The sequence below is a fragment of the Bos taurus genome, chromosome 15 (assembly GCF_002263795.3).
Source record: "Bos taurus isolate L1 Dominette 01449 registration number 42190680 breed Hereford chromosome 15, ARS-UCD2.0, whole genome shotgun sequence".
In the NCBI taxonomy this organism is placed as follows: Eukaryota; Metazoa; Chordata; class Mammalia; order Artiodactyla; family Bovidae; genus Bos; species Bos taurus.
In genome coordinates this window covers 43,604,023-43,623,469 of record NC_037342.1, presented here as the reverse complement: position 1 = coordinate 43,623,469, position 19,447 = coordinate 43,604,023, and the positions used below count along the sequence as shown (strand labels likewise).

The window sequence follows — 19,447 nt, the reverse complement described above, 5'->3', positions numbered from 1 at the left end:
GTCTTTGAGGGCAAGGCTTTTCATTATCTTTGTACCTGGAGACTGCTGCTGCTGTTGCTAAGTCGCTTCAGTTGTGTCCGACTCTGTGCAACCCCATAGACGGCAGCCCACCAGGCTCCCCTGTCCCTGGGATTCTCCAGGCAAGAACACTGGAGTGGGTTGCCATTTCCTTCTCCAATGCATGAAAGTGAAAAGTAAAGTGAAGTCACTCAGTCGTGTCTGACTCTTAGTGACCCCATGGACTGCAGCCTACCTGGAGACTGGGATAGAGTAAAAACCAATAAATGTTTGTGGGGACCTGGAAAAGGGAAAAAGGAATAGAAGAGGCTCCTCTGGTCAGTCTCCAAGAACTAGGTGCCTACAGTACTTGAATCCCTACTTCCTTTGTGACCATGAGAGGGTGATGCTGAGATGCCCTAAGAAGTGCATGTGGGATCTGGGCACCATAGTAGGTCAGTCAGTCAGTTCTGTCGCTCATTCGTGCCCGACTCTTTGCAACCCATGGGAGGTAGGAGAGGGAAGATTTCTGACCTAGGATCTTCCTAGACCTTCAAGTCACATCAGGGTTGTTCTGTTTACAGACAAGACTGGCCTCAGTGAGTACGCACTCTTTTTCCTGCTTCCGTGTGACTAGGTTTCCTTCAGTTCAGTCGCTCAGTCATGTCCGACTTTTTGCGACCCCATGTATCGCAGCACGCCAGGCCTCCCTGTCCATCACCAACTCCCGGAGTTCACGCAGACTCACGTCCATCGAGTCAGTGATGCCATCCAGCCATTTCATCCTCTGTCATCCCCTTCTCCTCCTGCCCCCAATCCCTCCCAGCATCAGAGTCTTTTTCCAATGAGTCAACTCTTCACATGCGGTGCCAAAGTACTGGAGTTTCAGCTTCAGCATCAGTCCTTCCAAAGAAATCCCAGGGCTGATCTCCTTTAGAATGGACTGGTTGGATCTTGCAGTCCAAGGGAATCTCAAGAGTCTTCTCCAATACCGCAGTTCAAAAGCATCAATTCTTTGGTGCTCAGCTTTCTTCACAGTCCAACTCTCACATCCATACATGACCACTGGAAAAACCATAGCCTTGACTAGACAGACCTTTATTGGCAAAGTAATGTCTCTGCTTTTCAATATGCTATCTAGGTTGGTCATAACTTTTCTTCCAAGGAGTAAGCATCTTTTAATTTCATGGCTGCAGTCACCATCTGCAGTGATTTTGGAGCCCCAAAAAATAAAGTCTGATACTGTTTACACTGTTTCCCCATCTATTTCCCACGAAGTGATGGGACCGGATGCCATGATCTTTGTTTTCTGAATGTTGAGCTTTAAGCCAACTTTTTCACTCTCCACTTTCACTTTCTTACTCTAATCCATTTAAGGAGTGAAAAGTCCAAGTTCACCTTCCTACCAGGCATGGGCCCTCTCACTTTGTAAAACCTAAAAAATGCCCTGGTGGGGGATAGTCAGAAGAGTAAGAAGAGTCTTCTCTAAATTTTAAGTGTGGAAGTCAGAAGGTTAGGAAGCAGACATGACAATTTATGGATCTGGGACAGATGGATCTGGGACTAAGGTTTTGCTAGCTCTGTCTGCAGTCCCCTCACCCCCTTTCCCCTCCAGTGCTCAACAGCTCTCTGGCCACCCCAGTCTTATTTCTCCACATCATCCTTTCTGATCTACTCAGCACTCTCCCAGGCTGTGCAGCACAGAACAAATGGAGTCATGCAGAGTCAATATGATGGTTTCCATGGACTGTCTCCAGTGGTTATAGCAGGACACACACACACCCCCAGAAGTTCTGAACGTACCTTAGGAATGTCTTATATGAGCCCTCTCCTTTACCATGTGCATCACCAGGGTGCTGCCTCCCACTTAAGCCCCCTTTAGTGAGATTGTCTGCTGCCTGCCATGTGTAAAGCCACATAAGTGTACCATGCTGTCATTTGCTGGCTCCCACCACTGTAACAACAATATATGAGGCCAGGATTATGTCTGTTCCTAAGGCGATGGCACCCCACTCCAGTACTCTTGCCTGGAAAATCCCATGGACGGAGGAGCCTGGTAGGCTGCAGTCCATGGGGTTGCTAAGGGTCAGACACGACTGAGCGACTTCACTTTCACTTTTCACTTTCATGCATTGGAGAGGGAAATGGCAACCCACTCCAGTGTTCTTGCCTGGAGAATCCCAGGGACGGGGGAGCCTGGTGGGCTGCCATCTATGGGGTCACACAGAGTCGGACACGACTGAAGTGACTCAGCAGAGATGCTGTTATCAGCAACAGTTGACAAGTTACTTGGGTCTGAAATAATAACACAGCAACAGAAGGTTTAGTACCAAAGTAAGGAGAATTTTTAAAGTTTCTTTGAGAAGGGTGCTAAATCAGTATTCCTGGTTTCCCAGTATCTTGCTGCTGCTGCTGCTGCTAAGTCGCTTCAGTCATGTCCGACTGTGCGACCACACTGATGGCAGCCCACCAGGCTCCCCCGACCCTGGGATTCTCCAGGCAAGAACACTGGAGTGGGTTGCCATTTCCTTCTCCAATGCATGAAAGTGAAAAGTGAAAGTGAAGTCGCTCAGTCGTGTCTGACTCTTAGCGACCCCATGGACTGCAGCCCACCAGGCTCCTCCATCCATGGGATTTTCCAGGCAAGAGTACTGGAGTGGGGTGCTATTGCCTTCTCCTCCCAGTATCTTACATCTTAACAATACCTGAGGAAAATAGTTCCTCCTTTCTGACTACTAGTATTTTCAAATAAATGAAACACTATTGTATTCATTTTTATTTTTACCAATAGAGTACATTAATTTTTTTGGCCATGCAGAACTTTGACCAGGGATCCATCCTATGCCCCCTGCAGTGGAAGCACAAAGTCCTAACCACTGGTCATCCAGGGAAGTTCCCAGTATAGTACATTTTAAAAAACCAAATGGTACTTCACAGCTGACCCTACCCCAGCCCTCTGCACGCTGAATTTCTACTCCCCAGAGGTAACCTTATCTTTTATAATGCTCTTTTGGGATTTATCTCCATTTCTTAATAGCATCCCTATACTACTAGTTCTCAATTCTTCAGTTTGGACTATTATTTTGCTTCTTGATATAGGAAATAAGCTATGTATTTACACTCCAATTCCCTCTCATAAACACATGTATTATTTCTTCATCCTCCATCATGCCTCAATATCTATGTTATCTTACTTAGGTAAAATAACAATTCCTTATATTATTATGACTGTGTACATATTTATTCATAGTTGATCCAATTAGCATAACATAATTTCATTTACTTTTTTTGATTGAAGTTAGCCATTGCCTCTTTTCCCAATTTATCCCAAACTCTCAACACTTTCAAACACATCATATTGCCTATCAGTTTATATTTTTTTAATTGAAGACAACCATCCAGGGGTCCATCATCCTTTTTCATACTGGACTAGTTATTCTTTAAGCCTACCACCCATGTTTTGCTCTAGAATAATTTAATCATTTCTTCTCAATTTCTACCCCTTTTTATTCTTCTGAAAGATTTCTATCTTCCAACTCTTCCTTGGAATTTTCACATTTCTGTTACTGTGTTTTAAATTTACTACTTTCTTGACCACCCATTCCCCTTCTAAATAGCAATCTGTTCCATCTGGGAATATACCTTACTTCTCTGAGGATATTTCTAATGTTTTGAGTTTGTCAGTCTTTGTTTCTGGTTTGTTTTTTCCTGTTAGAAGCTTTTTTCTTTGGCCACGGTGTGCAGCTTGCAGGCTTTTAGTTCCCTGACCAAGGATTGAACCCAGGTCCCTGGCAGTGAAAGCAGAGTCCTAACCACTGGACTGCCGGGGAACTTCCAGAAGCTTTTCTTAAATGTTTGGAGAACTTTGTCTATCCATTCCTATGAAGAGTGAGACATTAGAAAACGGGTTGGAAGCTCTGTGTACACAGACAAGGCTTGTAATTAGTAGAACACACTACAGTATTTCTCAGACTTCTGGTTGCAAACCCATTAATGGTTTGTAAAATCCACTTAATCACTTGCAACCAAATTTTTTTCCCCAAATGACAGATTAGAGTAGAAAATACTATATCAGAATACATCATAGGAAAAAAATTGTTTTGTGAAACTTTGGTTTCAAACACATACACATATATACATCATATACACATATAATGTACTGAGTCAATTCCATAGAATGGGAATTTCTTATTGTGGGTGTTTTTTCAAAGAAGTTGGAAAAAATACCACTTAAGCTGGTCAAGGAGATCTCCAGCTGCTAAGATGCATTCTTTTACTTGGAAAGAGGTAAGTTTCTCTGGAGAAAAATTCTCTAAACTCCTGCCTGCTGGTCTGGTAGCCAATGTTCAATCAAGTATTTGTTGAGCACTTTCTATCTGCTAAATGCTCTTCTAGGTGCTTGGTATATAACGATGTGTAAAACATAAAACTTTCTACCCTCCTGGAAACTAACATTCTAGTCAGGGGAACAAACAATAAAAACAGTTAAGTTATACAGTATTTAGGTGTCATGCTATGAAAAGACAGTAACAAGGGGAAACTGAAAGAGGCTAGATGTGGTAGGAGTGGTGAATGTTCTGATTATGTCGTGAATGAAGTATGAAAGCAAGGCCATCGTCTGAGAAGGCAATGTTAGAGACGAGAAGAAAGGAGAAGGTGTGAAATAACTCAGGAACATAGCCCATCAAACTAGAGTGAAGTTGCCCAGTCGTGTCCGACTCTTTGCGACCCCCGTGGACTGTAGCCCACCAGGCTCCTCCGTCCATGGGATTCTCCAGGCAAGAATTCTGGAGTGGGTTGCCATTTCCTTCTCCAGGGAATCTTCCCAACCCATCAAACTAGAGCCCATGGCCAAATCCTGTTTTTGTACAGTCTCCTAGCTAAGAATAATTTTTATACTTTAAATGGCTGGGGGAAAAAAAAAATAAAGATGAATACTAAATTGTGACATGTAAAAATTACATAAAATTCAGATTTCATTTACTTACATATTGCCTTTGGCTACTTTCTTGTTACAACGGCAAAGTAGAGTAGTTGTAAAAGAGATTGTATGACTCGAAAAGCCTAAAATACTTATCTGGCCTCTTGCAGAAAAAGGTTGCATCTAGCATAAGAAAGAATGACTAGCAAAATACGATTGTTGGGCAGTGTTAAGGGCCTGAGAGTTATGGACATGAATTCAAAATGAGGCCAGTCAGCATGGCTGCTGCATAAAAGTAGGCAAAGAGCTGGCTCTGACTAAAATTGTAGTTTTGCGAAGTGAGTGTAACAAAAAGAGGGTAAACCGAGTTTAAAGTATTTGCAAGTGGGGGGAAAAAAAAGGAATTTCATAAAGAGGCTAGTTATAGGTCCAGTAGTGCATCCGATACAGCCACATATGTCATTATATTCAAATTCTACTTCTCAAAACAGTGGCTTTCAAACTGAACACCATTCTTCCTCTTACTGTTAACTAGTAGAGAAATCATAAAAATTATCTTTTCATCTATGCAATGCAAAATGGATATACTTAAAAACTGAATATAATTGATCATGCTTTTAATACTTGTTCTAAAAAAATGTATGTTTAATCCCCAAACATTGTACAATATTAAACATTCTGTATGGTTAAAACACGACAAACAATTTTGAGTTAATGTCAGATAAGAATTTTCTTATTCAATAGCAAATATTTAAACAAAGGTTTTGCAAAATTCTCATTGGTCTTTGTTTTCTGATTAGGTCACATTTTTAGCCTGGTCTACAAAGTCTGTAATATTTTTCTCATATTATCACAAAGAAATCACCTCCAAACCAACCAAATTAATTTAAAAATAGAGAATGCCTCTCTTTTAATCAAGAATAGTCAGTTCCTTAAAAAAAAAAAAAGGCATATTTAAATGAATCGTAACCAGTGACTCAGGGATTTAAGTTGCTTATGAACAGAGGAGAGAAACTCAGGGAAGTTAGGGACAATGAAAGGTGATAATCAAGGGAGTATTGCAATCAAGCTGCTAGAAGAAGTCTGGAAGATAGAGTTAGTGGTCAGAGAGTCGGATACATGAGCCTAAGATCACAGAGGGGTTACAGTCTGGGATAATAAACAAGATCTAGGTATGACCATGAAAATGAATGGCAAGGAATAGTGGAGGATAAATCAGTGGAAGACTTTATTCAAGGAACCAGTATATCAGAGTGTTGAAAAAATCATCCATATATGTAATTAAATCACCAAGAATTAAATCTGGAGTAGTGTTGGGGGGAGTGAAATGAACCAAGAGCTGAACTTACTGAAAAAGGAGGGGCAATGACCCAGGGGCTTGTAGACTTTGTGGATGATTAACAACAATGAAGGGACCTAAGTGATATAATTTGATGGCATGAGACTCAAAGCTGGGGAGTTTTAAGGGAAAGCATAGGAAGAAGTGTCTGCAAGAATAGGGTACAAAGAGACCATCTACCCCATCTTTATGACCACTAATAGAACTGTGGGAGAAAAAACTACCTTGAGAGGGCTGCAGCAAAAGCACTGGCCTAAGAGAACAACCACATTTCAGGGTTTGGGGACCCAAGTAAAGGAAAGGGGAATCTGATGCTCCACAACGCTGAACCTTAAACCTCCATTTTCAGTAGGATGCCTCTCCTATCAGCTACCAGTTGTTCTTTTTTCTTTTTTGGTGTAGAATACCAGTCCTGCTTATTTAACTTATATGCAGAGTACATCATGAGAAACGCTGGGCTGGAATAAGCACAAGCTGGAATCAAGATTGCCAGGAGAAATATCAATAACCTCAGATATGCAGATGATACCACCCTTATGGCAGAAAGTGAAGAGGAACTAAAAAGCCTCTTGATGAAAGTGAGAGAGGAGTGGAAAAGTTGGCTTAAAGCTCAACATTCAGAAAACAAAGATCATGGCATCTGGTCCCATCACTTCATGAGAAATAGATGGGGAAACAGTGTAAACAGTGTCGGACTTTATTTTTGGGAGTTTCAAAATCACTGCAGATGGTGATTGCAGCCATGAAATTAAAAGACACTTAGTCCTTGGAAGGAAAGTTATGGTCAACCTAGATAGCATATTGAAAAGCAGAGACATTACTTGGCCAACAAAGGTCCATCTAGTCAAGGCTATGGTTTTTCCAGTAGTCATGTATGGATGTGAGAGTTAGACTGTGAAGAAAGCTGAGCGCCAAAGAATTGATGCTTTTGAACTGTGGTGTTGGAGAAGACTCTTGAGAGTCCCTTGGACTGCAAGGAGATCCAACCAGTCCATTCTGAAGGAGATCAGCCCTGGGATTTCTTTGGAAGGAATGATGCTAAAGCTGAAACTCCAATACTTTGGCCACCGCATGCGAAGAGTTGACTCATTGGAAAAGACTCTGATACTGGGAGGGATTGGGGGCAGGAGGAGAAGGGGACGACAGAGGATGAGATGGCTGGATGGCATCACTGACTCGATGGATGTGAGTTTGAGTGAATTCCGGGAGTTGGTGATACACAGGGAGGCCTGGCGTGCTGCGATTCATGGAGTCACAAAGAGTAGGACATGACTGAGCGACTGAACTGAACTGAACTAAACCAGTTGTTCTTGGTGGCTCCAACTAGTTCAGTTTCTCCAGAGAATAAACAAATGAATGGAATGACTAAGGGGTGAGGGTCTCAGGTCTAACTTTATAGTCTTTTAAGTAATCATCTTGTTTTTTAGTGGCTCATGCAATCTTTGGTGATAGATATTTTACCACTATAAAAGAGAGCAAATTAAAAATTTTATGAGATGTTATACATCAGATATTAGTTATATAGTATACCTTGTTAATTTAGGTACATGGTGTATATAGGTATACTTCAGTATTGGTGTCCCTTATTAACTGATGCTGGGATTCCCACCCATTTTCCCTTTCCTTTAATTATTACTCTTTTCAATTCCTGGCCTTCCTCTTAGGCCTTACCTGCTGATACTGAGCCTCTATTTATGAAATTCTACCCTCCGTGGGGCATACCAAGCTGGATCTTCCTCCTGGCTGCCCTTCCTCAGAACAGGCCCTCTTCACACACCCCTGTGACTGAATTGATCTTTGTGAAACCTGTTCACTTTACTGTACTTTCTATTCCCCAACTGGTTTCTGTGTATTACAGAGAAACTATTATGAACTCAGACACTTGTGGGATAGTTTCTGTAGAACTTTCAAAACAGAATAATTGATTCTTCATACAGTCAGCCCCAGAAACCATGACATTCTCATGTCTTTACCCATTTTCAAAATAAGACGAAAACCACTGTAGCATCCCCACCAAGTACAAGGTCATCCAATGTATCCAAGGAGTTCAGCATTTCATAACAGAATCCCAATATATCCCATATTAGTTTGCCAAATGATGAAAGCAAAGTTAAATTCCTGTCATCCAGGCTCACAGTGCAGAAGATTTTATATCTCCATTCCCTTTGTCCTCAAAGTCTCTCCTCCAGGAAACAGGTCTACTAGACCAGCCATACTCCCTCTTCCCAACCTATTTCTCCTGTTCAGGGCAACTGGAGGGGTTGAGTATGTCAGCACTGGAGTATGTAGGTTTCCTGAAAAGTTATGTTTTCATATCAACCACAAATGGGGAGGCTACTTTGCCTCTAGCAAAAACAATGCTAGGATTGAATTCCCCTCTCTGATTTTGGTGGCTAGTATTTGCTGGAAAGAAAGAACAGTTACCAGGCTACTAGAACCTTTAGACAAGTCTACCTAAAAGCAGGTAAAGACCCAGATTTTTCTCCATTCTGGTCAGGCATCTGGCAGCCCCAGTCTTCTGAAACATACCACAACCCTTGAGTAAAAAGGTCTCTGAGAAAACAGTTGTCACAATGCCCACGTGCTTGACACCATTTTAAAAATAGCTGCCAGTAGGTCACTGACCAGACAAGTAAGGATAAAATAAGACACTAGCTTAGCTCAGGATACAGTGATAATGGAAAGAAGTAGAAGCTAACAGAGGAGTCCAAGCTAATAGCACACAGACCAGACTAGTATAACACACAGAGTAGTATGGCTCTGTTTTCTGATTTCTTGAGAACAGTAGTAGCCTGCAACTCTTCAAAACTGGCTAAAAAGCTAATAATTTCAGTCCAAATTAATGAGTCTACGTTTGTAGTGATGGCAATGAGTCAAAAAGAAGCTACATTTGATTCACAATGCCATTTAACAAAGATGTCCTAGAATCAAAGAAAATTCTGCCATTAGCCATTAGAAATGACTTTGGAAGTCTCCTAATTTAACATAAGTCTCTTTCTAATATTGCTAGGAAATGATCACCCCACCTTTCACTTCCAGTGAAAAAGAATTTACAGGCAGTTCATTTAATTGTGCTAAACAGTTATGTCTCTGTACAGCTAAGCTTTTCCTTCTGCAAAACTGTGAACAATACTAGTTTCCTTGCAGGACTTGGTAGTCTCTGGTTTAAAGTAGATGCTTCCCTGCAACTGTATCAGGAAATGCCTCTCTACAACCTCCACCTACTGGAAATGTTTGTCCTCTGGCGCCAGGAAGAACACTTTCCACATGACAGCTCTGAAGGTTACCCGTGCCCTTTTCTAAATGCTCCACAAATTATATACACATCCCTGTCTTATTAATACAAGTGACATCTCCTACACACAGAGTCCTTGATCCTTCTACATATAGAATGTGCAGTCAACTAAACAACAATATCATCTTCACATGAATTTGTTATCAAAGTTCTCCCCCGACTGTGTAAATTTAAAAGTGAAAGTCAGGATGTATTTTTTAAATTCTATACTTAATTTTGTTGGTTTCATTCTATTAAGGTGATTATGAATCTTGATTCTGTGGCTCATTGTTTAAGAGTCAGATTGGTTAAGTCTTTTTACATTTATATTTAGAATAAATGGACAAAAGTAAAGCAGAAAACCTTTTGAGGTGGAATGGTAGTATTTTCTGAGGAGTGGTAGAAACATAATTCTAGATTGTGATAACCACTGTCAAAGGTATAGAATGTTTCTTGTTGACTATTTCATAACTACACTGCTGCTGCTGCTGCTAAGAAGCTTCAGTCGTGTCCAACACTGTGTGACCCCATAGATGGGAGCCTACCAGGCTCCCCGTCCCTGGGATTCTCCAGGCAAGAACACTGGAGTGGGTTGCCATTTCCTTCTCCAATGCAGGAAAGTGAAGTCTCTCAGTTGTGTCCGACTCTTAGCAACCCCATGGACTGCAGCCCACCAGGCTCCTCCATCCATTGGATTTTCCAGGCAAGAGTACTGGAGTGGGTTGCCATTATCTTCTCCGCATAACTAAACTGTTTAAGTACTGAAATATTAACACAAGGTAAGTATCTATCATCTGTAAAATGCAGCTATTTGGAATATCATTTAGACATTTTACTATATATTAAGGTTCATCCAACACTTCCCCTCCACAAACCTATTTGCTTGAACTAAATAAATATTTCCTTTCTAAATAATTTATAAAAAGTAAATTTCTAAATAAAATTTCTAGAAGCAAATGTTCTTTCACACTGAGAATCCACCATAAAAGACTGTTCTCACATACAGTGAAATCTTTGAGGGACTCATATGCCAACCACTTTACATGGGTTATCTCATTTGATGCTGTGAAGTAAGTACTATTATCACTTCTGTTTTATAGATTACAAAGCCAAGCTCACAGAGGTTCACTAATTTGCCCAAGAACATATAGCTGGTAAGAGAAAGCTGAAGGACTAGTAGCAATGGAGGAAATGAGGACACAAAGCCTTGTGTTCAGAAGATCCTATAAGTGAAACACTGATGCAACTGGGCTTTACCTACACTCCCCCACCTAACAGGGGCCCTGACACAAGAGACTTTGTCAGACAAATACATGGAGGGCAAAATTTCACTTTATTGTTACATTAATCTCACAAATAAACCCAACACAGCCAGAAACACTGAGCAGATAAAATGCCAATGCAGAAAGGTCTGCCAACAGGAGGAGGGAGGAATCCAGTTCATCTCCTCCACATGCCCAGCCTGGAAAGATATTTCTACTATACGAGAGTAAGAGAAGCTGACATACTAAGCAATCCATCAACAGACACTTAGAGCTAAGGAACAGAAACTCTTACCAGGTGGGGTCTGTGCAGGGCAAGGAAATAGAAAAGTCAGAAAACATTTGTTCCTCAAATAAGCCAGGCATAGAAATACCAAACGACAAAAACAATACTGTTTTCAAGCTCCCTGTATTTTATTTGGACATCTAATAAGGAATGAGAGGGTTACAGTTGTACATGGTTTCTTCTTGCTACTGCCTGTCTTCTGCGCTGTGACCCAGGTAGTCACTCTCTTCCCACACCTTCAATCAGAGGTACTAGTGAGAATTTTCTAGAATTCTGGGAAGAACCAACCTTACCTGCTTACCTAGCCAGCCCAAGAAATGTGGATTCAGTGTTTCCTCAGGAAAATCAAGGTAAGACAGGTGCTATCAGATTAATCAACCTGGCAGCATTTAAAGAAGATTAATGAAGCTCAAGACTTTCTACAGTTATCTTTAGACATCTTTAGGTACCACTATCAAACCTAAGGTTTAAAGCACAATTACTTGGTTAATGAATTCAAATGATCTGACTGCATGGACTGGGATTATGATACCCTAAGCTCAGATCACCCCAACTGTTTCTATTCCAAAATTGGAAAATCACGGACTGATTCTCAGGCCAGAAAGATCATTAAGGGCCATCTGATCATCCCCCTGATGCCATATAATCCTGAACTCAAAGGGTCAGATTCAGCGGCATCTTTCTAGTATCTGAGAATTCCTGGCCTTACTTGGTCCACAGGGAATTCAGGATAAACCAAGCCAAGGAACTTCTAACATGCCTCTCTTGTGGCCAAGAGTCGAGGCTCAGACTGAGACTTCCAACTTGGGAAGGAAGAGGTGAAAGTATTTCAACTCAGTCCTAGGGTAAGAAGTAGGCCAAAGTGGTACCATGAAAGGTGAGGGAGGAGAGTGCAGAGGCCTCAGTGGAAAAGTACAGATGCTCCCTGTGTTAAGAAAACAAGGGTGAATTGAGCGGGCACTGAAGACTGGTAATATGGGGTCACCCCTGTGGAGCATCAGATGTGGCCTCCCCTGCTGTGGCTGTGCTTAGTTTTCCATCTTGCTTTCTCTGTAGAGGCTGATAAGAATGGGGCCGGGGGTGACCCAGTGACAACTGGCTGCAGTATGGCTGCCTACCTGTTCAAATGGGGGTCATGTCACCAAGCTCATAGTCTTTAGGGATCTCCTGAAAAGCTAACAACATTCAGAGTTCCAAAGAGCAGTCTGGTAGAAACAGTAGCTGAACACTGGATGAAATAGTTGGTGGGGATGTGGCAAAGTCTGAAGAACGATCAGTGAATACTTGAGGAACTACTGCTATGAACCAAGGGTAGGCTTGGGAATCTCCTATAGGGATACCCACAGCTGGCTATTTTTCTGACTTCTCTGAGCACATCTCTGACCAAACTGAAAAGGGAGATTCCATTACAGGTATCTATACATCCAACTGACACCCAACGGAAGGCTGTGACCTCTTTGAAAGGGGTCAGGAAGTACTGAGGAGTCAGAAACAGTTGTCCTTAACACTACCAGCTCCTACCATGCCTCTTTCCTTACACCAGGAAGAAGTGAAGAACTCCCCAACCCTCAATTCGCTACCAGCAGGTTTCATTCCCAGACCGCCATCCCAGAAACGTTTCCTTGGGTAGGCATTCCCACCAACTGACTCTATCCTTCTGTTTTGGACCTGCTCAAGGTCTTCTCCTCTTCTTCCCCTACTCCTGCTCCCAGCTACTTGAGTCCAAGGCAGACAAATAACAGGCTAGACAGAAATACTGACTGGATCTTGGGGGTATCAACATCCGACAACAATGCCCAGGTTATTTATTGAAGCCTTCAATTCCATCTCTGAGAGTGGTTAATGTGCTTCTGTCTGTGATTCCTTCCTCCTCCCCTCCAAGAAGTTCAAGGTGAGGAGCCGCCTCATTCACCTTTATACCTGTGGCTTTTGGGCACAAAGATAAGCACCTCAATGTGACAGCTCGGGTCAGGGAACTTTTAGTGGGCGTAGCACTCAGGAGGGAGGGCTATCCAGGTCCTCTGGCATCCATCCCCAAAGCACATCCTTCCCCTACCCTGCCTTTTCACAAACCCTTACCTCTTCATCCTTCTCTCAAGGCTTGAAGCCACAAATGAAAATGAACATGGCCCTGGCTTTGGCTTGTCTGGTCTGAGTTCTAGGTGCCCTCTGCCACTGACAGTATATGAGCTTAGACAATTCACTTGCCTTTCTGGTCCTTTAAATGAAAGGGTTGGACTAGCCCATCTCTCTGAGTTCTTTCAGTTCAATTTGTACTTGAGAAATCAACAAATGAATTAGAAGAGATTCTAATTCAGAGCCATAGGTATTCTGCATAAGAAGTAAAGGTCAGGTTCCTGTTTATTACATATGTTAACTCTAGGAGAAGCAGCAAGTTATCTGAGGAGAAATAGAACCCGGCAGCCCCTATATTTGACTAATAAAAGCAAATTCCTTTAAGAAGCAGAGAAATAGGCCATAAGTGAGACCTGGCAGTGTCAAAAAGATCTATAAATTAAGTGGTCAAAGGAGTAAAAAACAATGGCTATAACCAGACAAGATCTCTAAGCACAGACTAAAGTCTAGAGAGGTCTGGGAGGGAATGAGCCCCTGGAGCTTCTACTAGAGGGTAGGACTTGGTCCACAGCAAGTTGCTGCTGCATTTGGTTCAAACCCAGTTTTTTCAATCTGTCAACCTGGTGTGTGTGCACACGTGTAGACATGCTGTAGGCTGCAGTTAGGCTTCTGAAGTGCTGAAATGAGAAAGAAATGGAAGAAATGATACCAAATTCAAAGAAATTAGGCTGAAGGCACGTACAATATTAGTTTAAAAGCTACTCACTTCCTCCACCACACTATGCAGTATCAATCACTACTCATTATGAAACACAGGCTACAGAATTGTGTGGGATTGTGAACTCTGGGGGTGAGGAGGGGTGTCATTGTTATGTGATTGAAAGTCAAAAGCAGGATACAATCCAATATCCTGTGTGAGAACCCCTCCAGTTAATGACAAATGGATTTGACTTGACCTGACCCATTCTGGCACTCACTTATCTTCATTCAAGGAAATTGTCTCCACAAAAGGGATTTCTTCCTTGTCTGTCTTTCCCATGATCAGCCGGTGCTTATCCAAGTTTATGATGCACTGAAAACAAAACAGGATCACTGGTTACTGTCAATGATTTCACTGTGTAAGAGAACACTTACCTCAGGCAAAAGGTACCAATGGGTTAGTAGAAACAATCATACCTTCAAGGATCGGAGAGTCTGCAGACCAAGAGACAAATTCTTCTCATTATCCTCTAATAAGAAAAAAAAAAAAACACCTAGGATTTAACCATTCCCATGTTGTTTAGAAATCAGCCTAATCACCTTTAGGTTCTATACAACTTCCCTCTCTCCCATCCATCTAATAAACATCTACTAAGCATTCCTCTAGGAGAAGGCAATGGCACCCCACTCCAGTACTTTTGCCTGCAAAATCCCACGGACAGAGGAGCCTGGTAGGCTGCAGTCCAAGGGGTCGCGAAGAGTCGGACATGACTGAGCGACTTCACTTTCACTTTTCACTTTCATGCACTGGAGAAGGAAATGGCAACCCACTCCAGTGTTCTTGCCTGGAGAATCCCAGGGGCGGGGGAGCCTGGTGGGCTGCCGTCAGTGTGGTCGCACAGTCGGACATGACTGAAGCGACTTAGCAGCAAGCATTTCTCTCTTTTTTTTTTTTTCATACAAAGCCACTCACATGACCTTTTTTACTCTCCCAGATAATTAGAAAATAGATCATCAATAACCAATGGCAGTTACAAAGAAAAAACACACTACCAAGAATTGGCTTCACACTCAGTAAGGAACACTGTACCTCTCCCTCGTGGCTTTTGGGTACAATAAGAGTACAATACCCACTCAAGAAAAATTCTCTAGCAATGAACTATAAAGATGATTCCTGAAAGCACAGTCTTAGTCTCCTACCATAAGCCGCTGCTGCATCCATGAACGCCACTCACTTCCTACTCATGGCCACATTTTTGTCACTCCCCTTGCCTCCTCACAAGTATTTCCATCTTACATCCCATAATTCACTAAAATGGCAAACTTTAAAACACCATTTTTGCTCATAAATTGTTCAGAAACCCTTCAAAGCAGCAACAAGCCGCATCAAAATACATGGCTTGCTTCTGAATCCTATGAGAAGCTGCTATTACCCTGCCCACCGCACTTGGAGCCACCAGGGTCCAAGTACCGTCGAGGTGCCCCTCTGCAGGCCAAGCAACCTGCTTCCTGCCACAGGTCTGCGTGGACTGCCTCTCGCCTGCTGGAGAAGTCCGCAGACTTGAGTTTCTTATATTAAGTAATTTGCCCCAGATCATTATAGTTTGAGCTTCCCTGGTGGATCAGGTGGTAAAGAATCCACCTGCAATGCAGGAGACCCAGGTCCAATCCTTGGGCTGAGAAGATACCCTGGAGAAGGAAATGGCGACCTACTCCAGTATTCTTGCCTGGAAAATCCGACAGAGGAGCCTGGTGGGCTACAGTCCATAGGGTCTCAAAGAGTCGGACACGATTGAATGACAAAAGGTGGTAGAATCAAGATTCAAACCCAGGTCTTTTTACTTTAAAGGACAAAGCAAGGCCTTTGGACAAAAACCAGGAACTTAGAGTAGTGGGAAATAGAGTACATGAGAGAAAGTATAGGAATTGGTGAGAAGTTATGATGGGATTTATGGCAAAGGAGTAAGAGGATCTTGCCCTCTACCTCTAACTAGCCCATGGAAAGTTCTCAGGAGCCACTTTTACTGGCACACAGAAATTTTTGTTTTCTTACCCCTTGAAATTTTTTATTCTCTGAGTGATTTTCAACATGTCTTGAATGTAGCTCAAGGCCCATCTAGTACTTTGGAAGGCAAAAACTGGGAAAAGGTTTATAGTACAAAAAAGTAGAAACCTGGGGTTTTAAAGAAGTCAGTACTTACAGGCCTGAGATCCCATGAGGGTTTGGTGGAAGGAGGGAGAGGGTTTACCTTAGGGGTCCATAGGCCCAGTCCCCAATTCAACTCACCAACCACAGCTGCTGGGCAGTCCAGGCGGAGGGAGCCCAGTGTGATCACCAGGTGCTCAATCTGGCCCACAACTTTCAGATGCCGGGGTAGAGAAAGCCTCTCTCCTTCATGCTTGTGAGATCTGACATGCTCCTTGAGTCTGCACCAGAGAGCAAATACCAGAATCCCCTTGGCAGAGGTTTCTGATGGAATCTGGCAATGCCTACCTTCTGACACACAGCTGGAATATTCCAGGGATTTCCTGGGTTAATTTATCAAAAGAAAATGTTAGCCTACATTTCTTGTTTGAGCACTTTATCCTAAACATGCCAGGGGGTATATAAAAAAATATATAAAGATTTAGCTCCTGTTCTAGAAAGCTATGGCACTATCTGAACTCGTGGGACACACTCAGAGAATCCTTTTCTGCATTCCAACATCCCCACCTATGTGCAAGGCAGTTTAGTTAACATAGCCTTTTACACGGAGAAGGCAACGGTACCCCACTCCAGTACTCTTGCCTGGAAAATTCCATGGATGGAGGAGCCTGGTAGGCTGCAGTCCATGGGGTCGAGAAGAGTCGGACAGGACTGAGCGACTTCCCTTTCACTTTTCACTTTCATGCATTGGAGAAGGAAATGGCAACCCACTCCAGTGTTCTTGCCTGGAGAATCCCAGGGACGGGGGAGCCTGGTGGGCTGCCGTCTGTGGGGTCACACAGAGTCGGACACGACTGTAGTGACTTAGCAGAGCCTTTTACACATCTGTGGGTAAAGATCTCAGAGTGGGCAGATTAGTCCTAATTTTAGAAGATGCTTTGTTCAATGTCTAATTTTGTCTTTGTTTTAGTCTATCTTCTTCACTTAGTCTTAGGCTATAAGGTTGGTAGAGGTAGGTACTTACTTGCTGAGTGCATTGATATTGGTTAATTCCTAGTTAATTTAACTTGTCTGTCTAGAAGAGAAAGGAAAGAACAGCACCAAGGTTTCACACAGTTATGTAAGCTGGTTGGAAGAGCCAGCATCCGAGCTACTATGAGTTGGTGGATAAATACTTAATTATGGACTCTCTGTGCCGATACTTCTGCTTTACTCCATTTTCTCTCTTTTGGTGTTACAGCCTATGCAAAAGGAAAATAATTGCAGTTTTATAGATGGTTATTAACTCCTCTGGAATCATGGCAGTCTACTGCCTAATTATGCACCAGGACATTATTAGTCTTTCTGGAAACATCATGTTGCACTATAGGTCATCTCTTCACTGCATAAAAAGGCTCAGGATTCTTCCCACAGGAGCACTTGTGTCTTTGGACTCCCCCACCACCCTAAATAGCAATGCACAAAACCCATAGAGCCAGCTGCAAAGAGTCAGTGGTGAGGGGTGAGAAGGTAGAAACAAGAAGGAACAGGTCCTGTGGGCAGAAGTCACTGATCTACAAATCAAGATTTGTGCAAGTCCTGCCTAAGAACAAGAATATTTTTTAAAGTAGCTTAAAATGGGCCATTACATCTACTCTAGTCATTATTTCAATACAGAGATCTGGGCTGGGGGATGCTTTGTTGTACTTAGAGCTAGAGAAGTGGAAAAAGATATTGGATTGATCCTCCCAATTCTGGGCTAGACCTCAGGGCCCACCTGGTATTCTGGAGAGAAGAAAAGGAAGAAGAAAGAGAATGAAAGGACGGATTGAGTGAAAAGGAGGAAAGATACAAAATGCCTTTCTCTGACTAAAAAAGAGGGAGAACCCAATTCCAGCTTTTAGAGAACTTAATATATTCAATATATGAGGTGTCTGCCTCACATCCAGTCCACAGCAGGGACATCAGTAAGATCTGATTTTACATGTTATTTGCAGAAAGGAAAGACACTAATCACACCTGTGATGGTTCAGGCCCAATAGCTCTATTCCACGGTCTCACTGATGCTTCTTGGGACAGGCAGGGTGACCTCCAGAACTCCAAGTAAGCCAAGGTCAACCACATCCCTGATTTTACTTCTCTGGGCTGTACCTACAGGGCAGCTCTTTTTAATTTGCTGTCTGGGAAGGGCACAAATCAGGATCAGGGCATGGCATGCAATGAGTCAAGGATCTCATATTTTCTCATTCCAGAGCCCAAAGGTCTTTGTTCAAAACTTAATTGATGGGAGATAATGCTTCCCTGGTGGCTCAGATGGTAAAGAATCTGCCTGCAATGTGGAAGACCCGGGTTCGATCGCTGGGTAGGTAGGGAAGGTCCCCTGGAGGGGGGCATGGCAAACCACTCCAATATTCTTGCCTGGAGAATCCCATGAACAGAGGAGCCTGGTTGGCTACAGTTCATGGGGTTGCTAAGAGTCAGACATGACTGAGTGAGTAACAGTTTGTTTTAATGGAAAGCCTGAACTTCAAAATAAATTCAAGCAAAGAGCATATAGCATCTGACTTCTAGTACAAGTGGCTACTTACCCCAGTCTGTCCACACAGGCTGAAGAGATGAGATTATATTGACAGCCTGTGTCAACCAAGGCTTTCACATCCTTTCCAGCACACTGTGGAGAGAAAATATACTGTTCAACGGAAGCCAGAGATGCAAAAAAGGAAGAGAAATCCAAAGAGCAAGCAGCAGATGTCGCATGAAAGGCAGGGTTGGAGAGCATCTTCACATTTATGGAGGATAGTGTCCCATCTGTATCCATTGTGGTGTCTCCTTTGAGGGGTTCTTTTTCCTGCTGATTGTAGAGCTGACAGAGGATCCCAAAGGACTTTGGGATGTTTCCTTGTATACACAAAGTGGCTTTTAACTGTGTGTGTGTGTATCATATATCCCTTTGCAAATCTGATGAAACATTTAGTCCTTTTCCTCATAAAGGACGAACATGCATACAAAATACTGCATACACTTCCAGTGATGCACAGAGTGCCCCCTTAAAACTCATTTAAGAATTCCATGATAACATCCACATTCTATACAATTTGGAGGAAAGGGCCCCATTATTGGGATCTTATTAGACCTGAATCCTACTCTGCAGAAAACCTGGAAAAGTTATTATCAGAACTTTACCTGGCAAGAAACCAAAATCATGTCATCATCCTCAGACTTCTTCAGCCCCTCAGACTTGGCCTGATTGAATTTGTTGGTCTTGGAGGCCCAAGGGACACGACTGCTTCGGAGCTTAGATAGGTTGGTTTCCATGAGGCGCCTCTGCAGAATGTTATGAGGTTGCTTGGGGAACAGAAAGCAGAGGCTTCTTAGTGACAGGCCATGTTCCCCCTCCCCTATTGTCTCCCAGGTGCCATGGAAATAATGAAGGAGCCTCACATAACTGAGCTCCACCTTTGCCTCTTA

General features: G+C 42.7%; 1 protein-coding gene and 1 pseudogene across 2 annotated transcripts in view; both read right to left on the bottom strand.

Moving 5' to 3' along the window:
* Positions 1-10,845: 10,845 nt before the first annotated feature.
* NRIP3 (nuclear receptor interacting protein 3) overlaps positions 10,846-19,447 on the bottom strand; it is a 28,326-nt gene continuing 19,724 nt past the window's right edge. For both annotated transcript variants that reach the window (XM_005216037.5, NM_001102218.2), the window contains 6 exon segments: positions 19,163-19,324; positions 18,568-18,650; positions 16,142-16,281; positions 14,332-14,384; positions 14,133-14,227; positions 10,846-13,832 (listed from right to left, as the gene is read on the bottom strand). In XM_005216037.5, the coding sequence (XP_005216094.1) occupies positions 13,817-13,832; positions 14,133-14,227; positions 14,332-14,384; positions 16,142-16,281; positions 18,568-18,650; positions 19,163-19,324 (549 nt within the window). In that variant the 3' untranslated portion in view covers positions 10,846-13,816.
* LOC112441681 (uncharacterized) lies at positions 14,819-15,044 on the bottom strand (annotated as a pseudogene).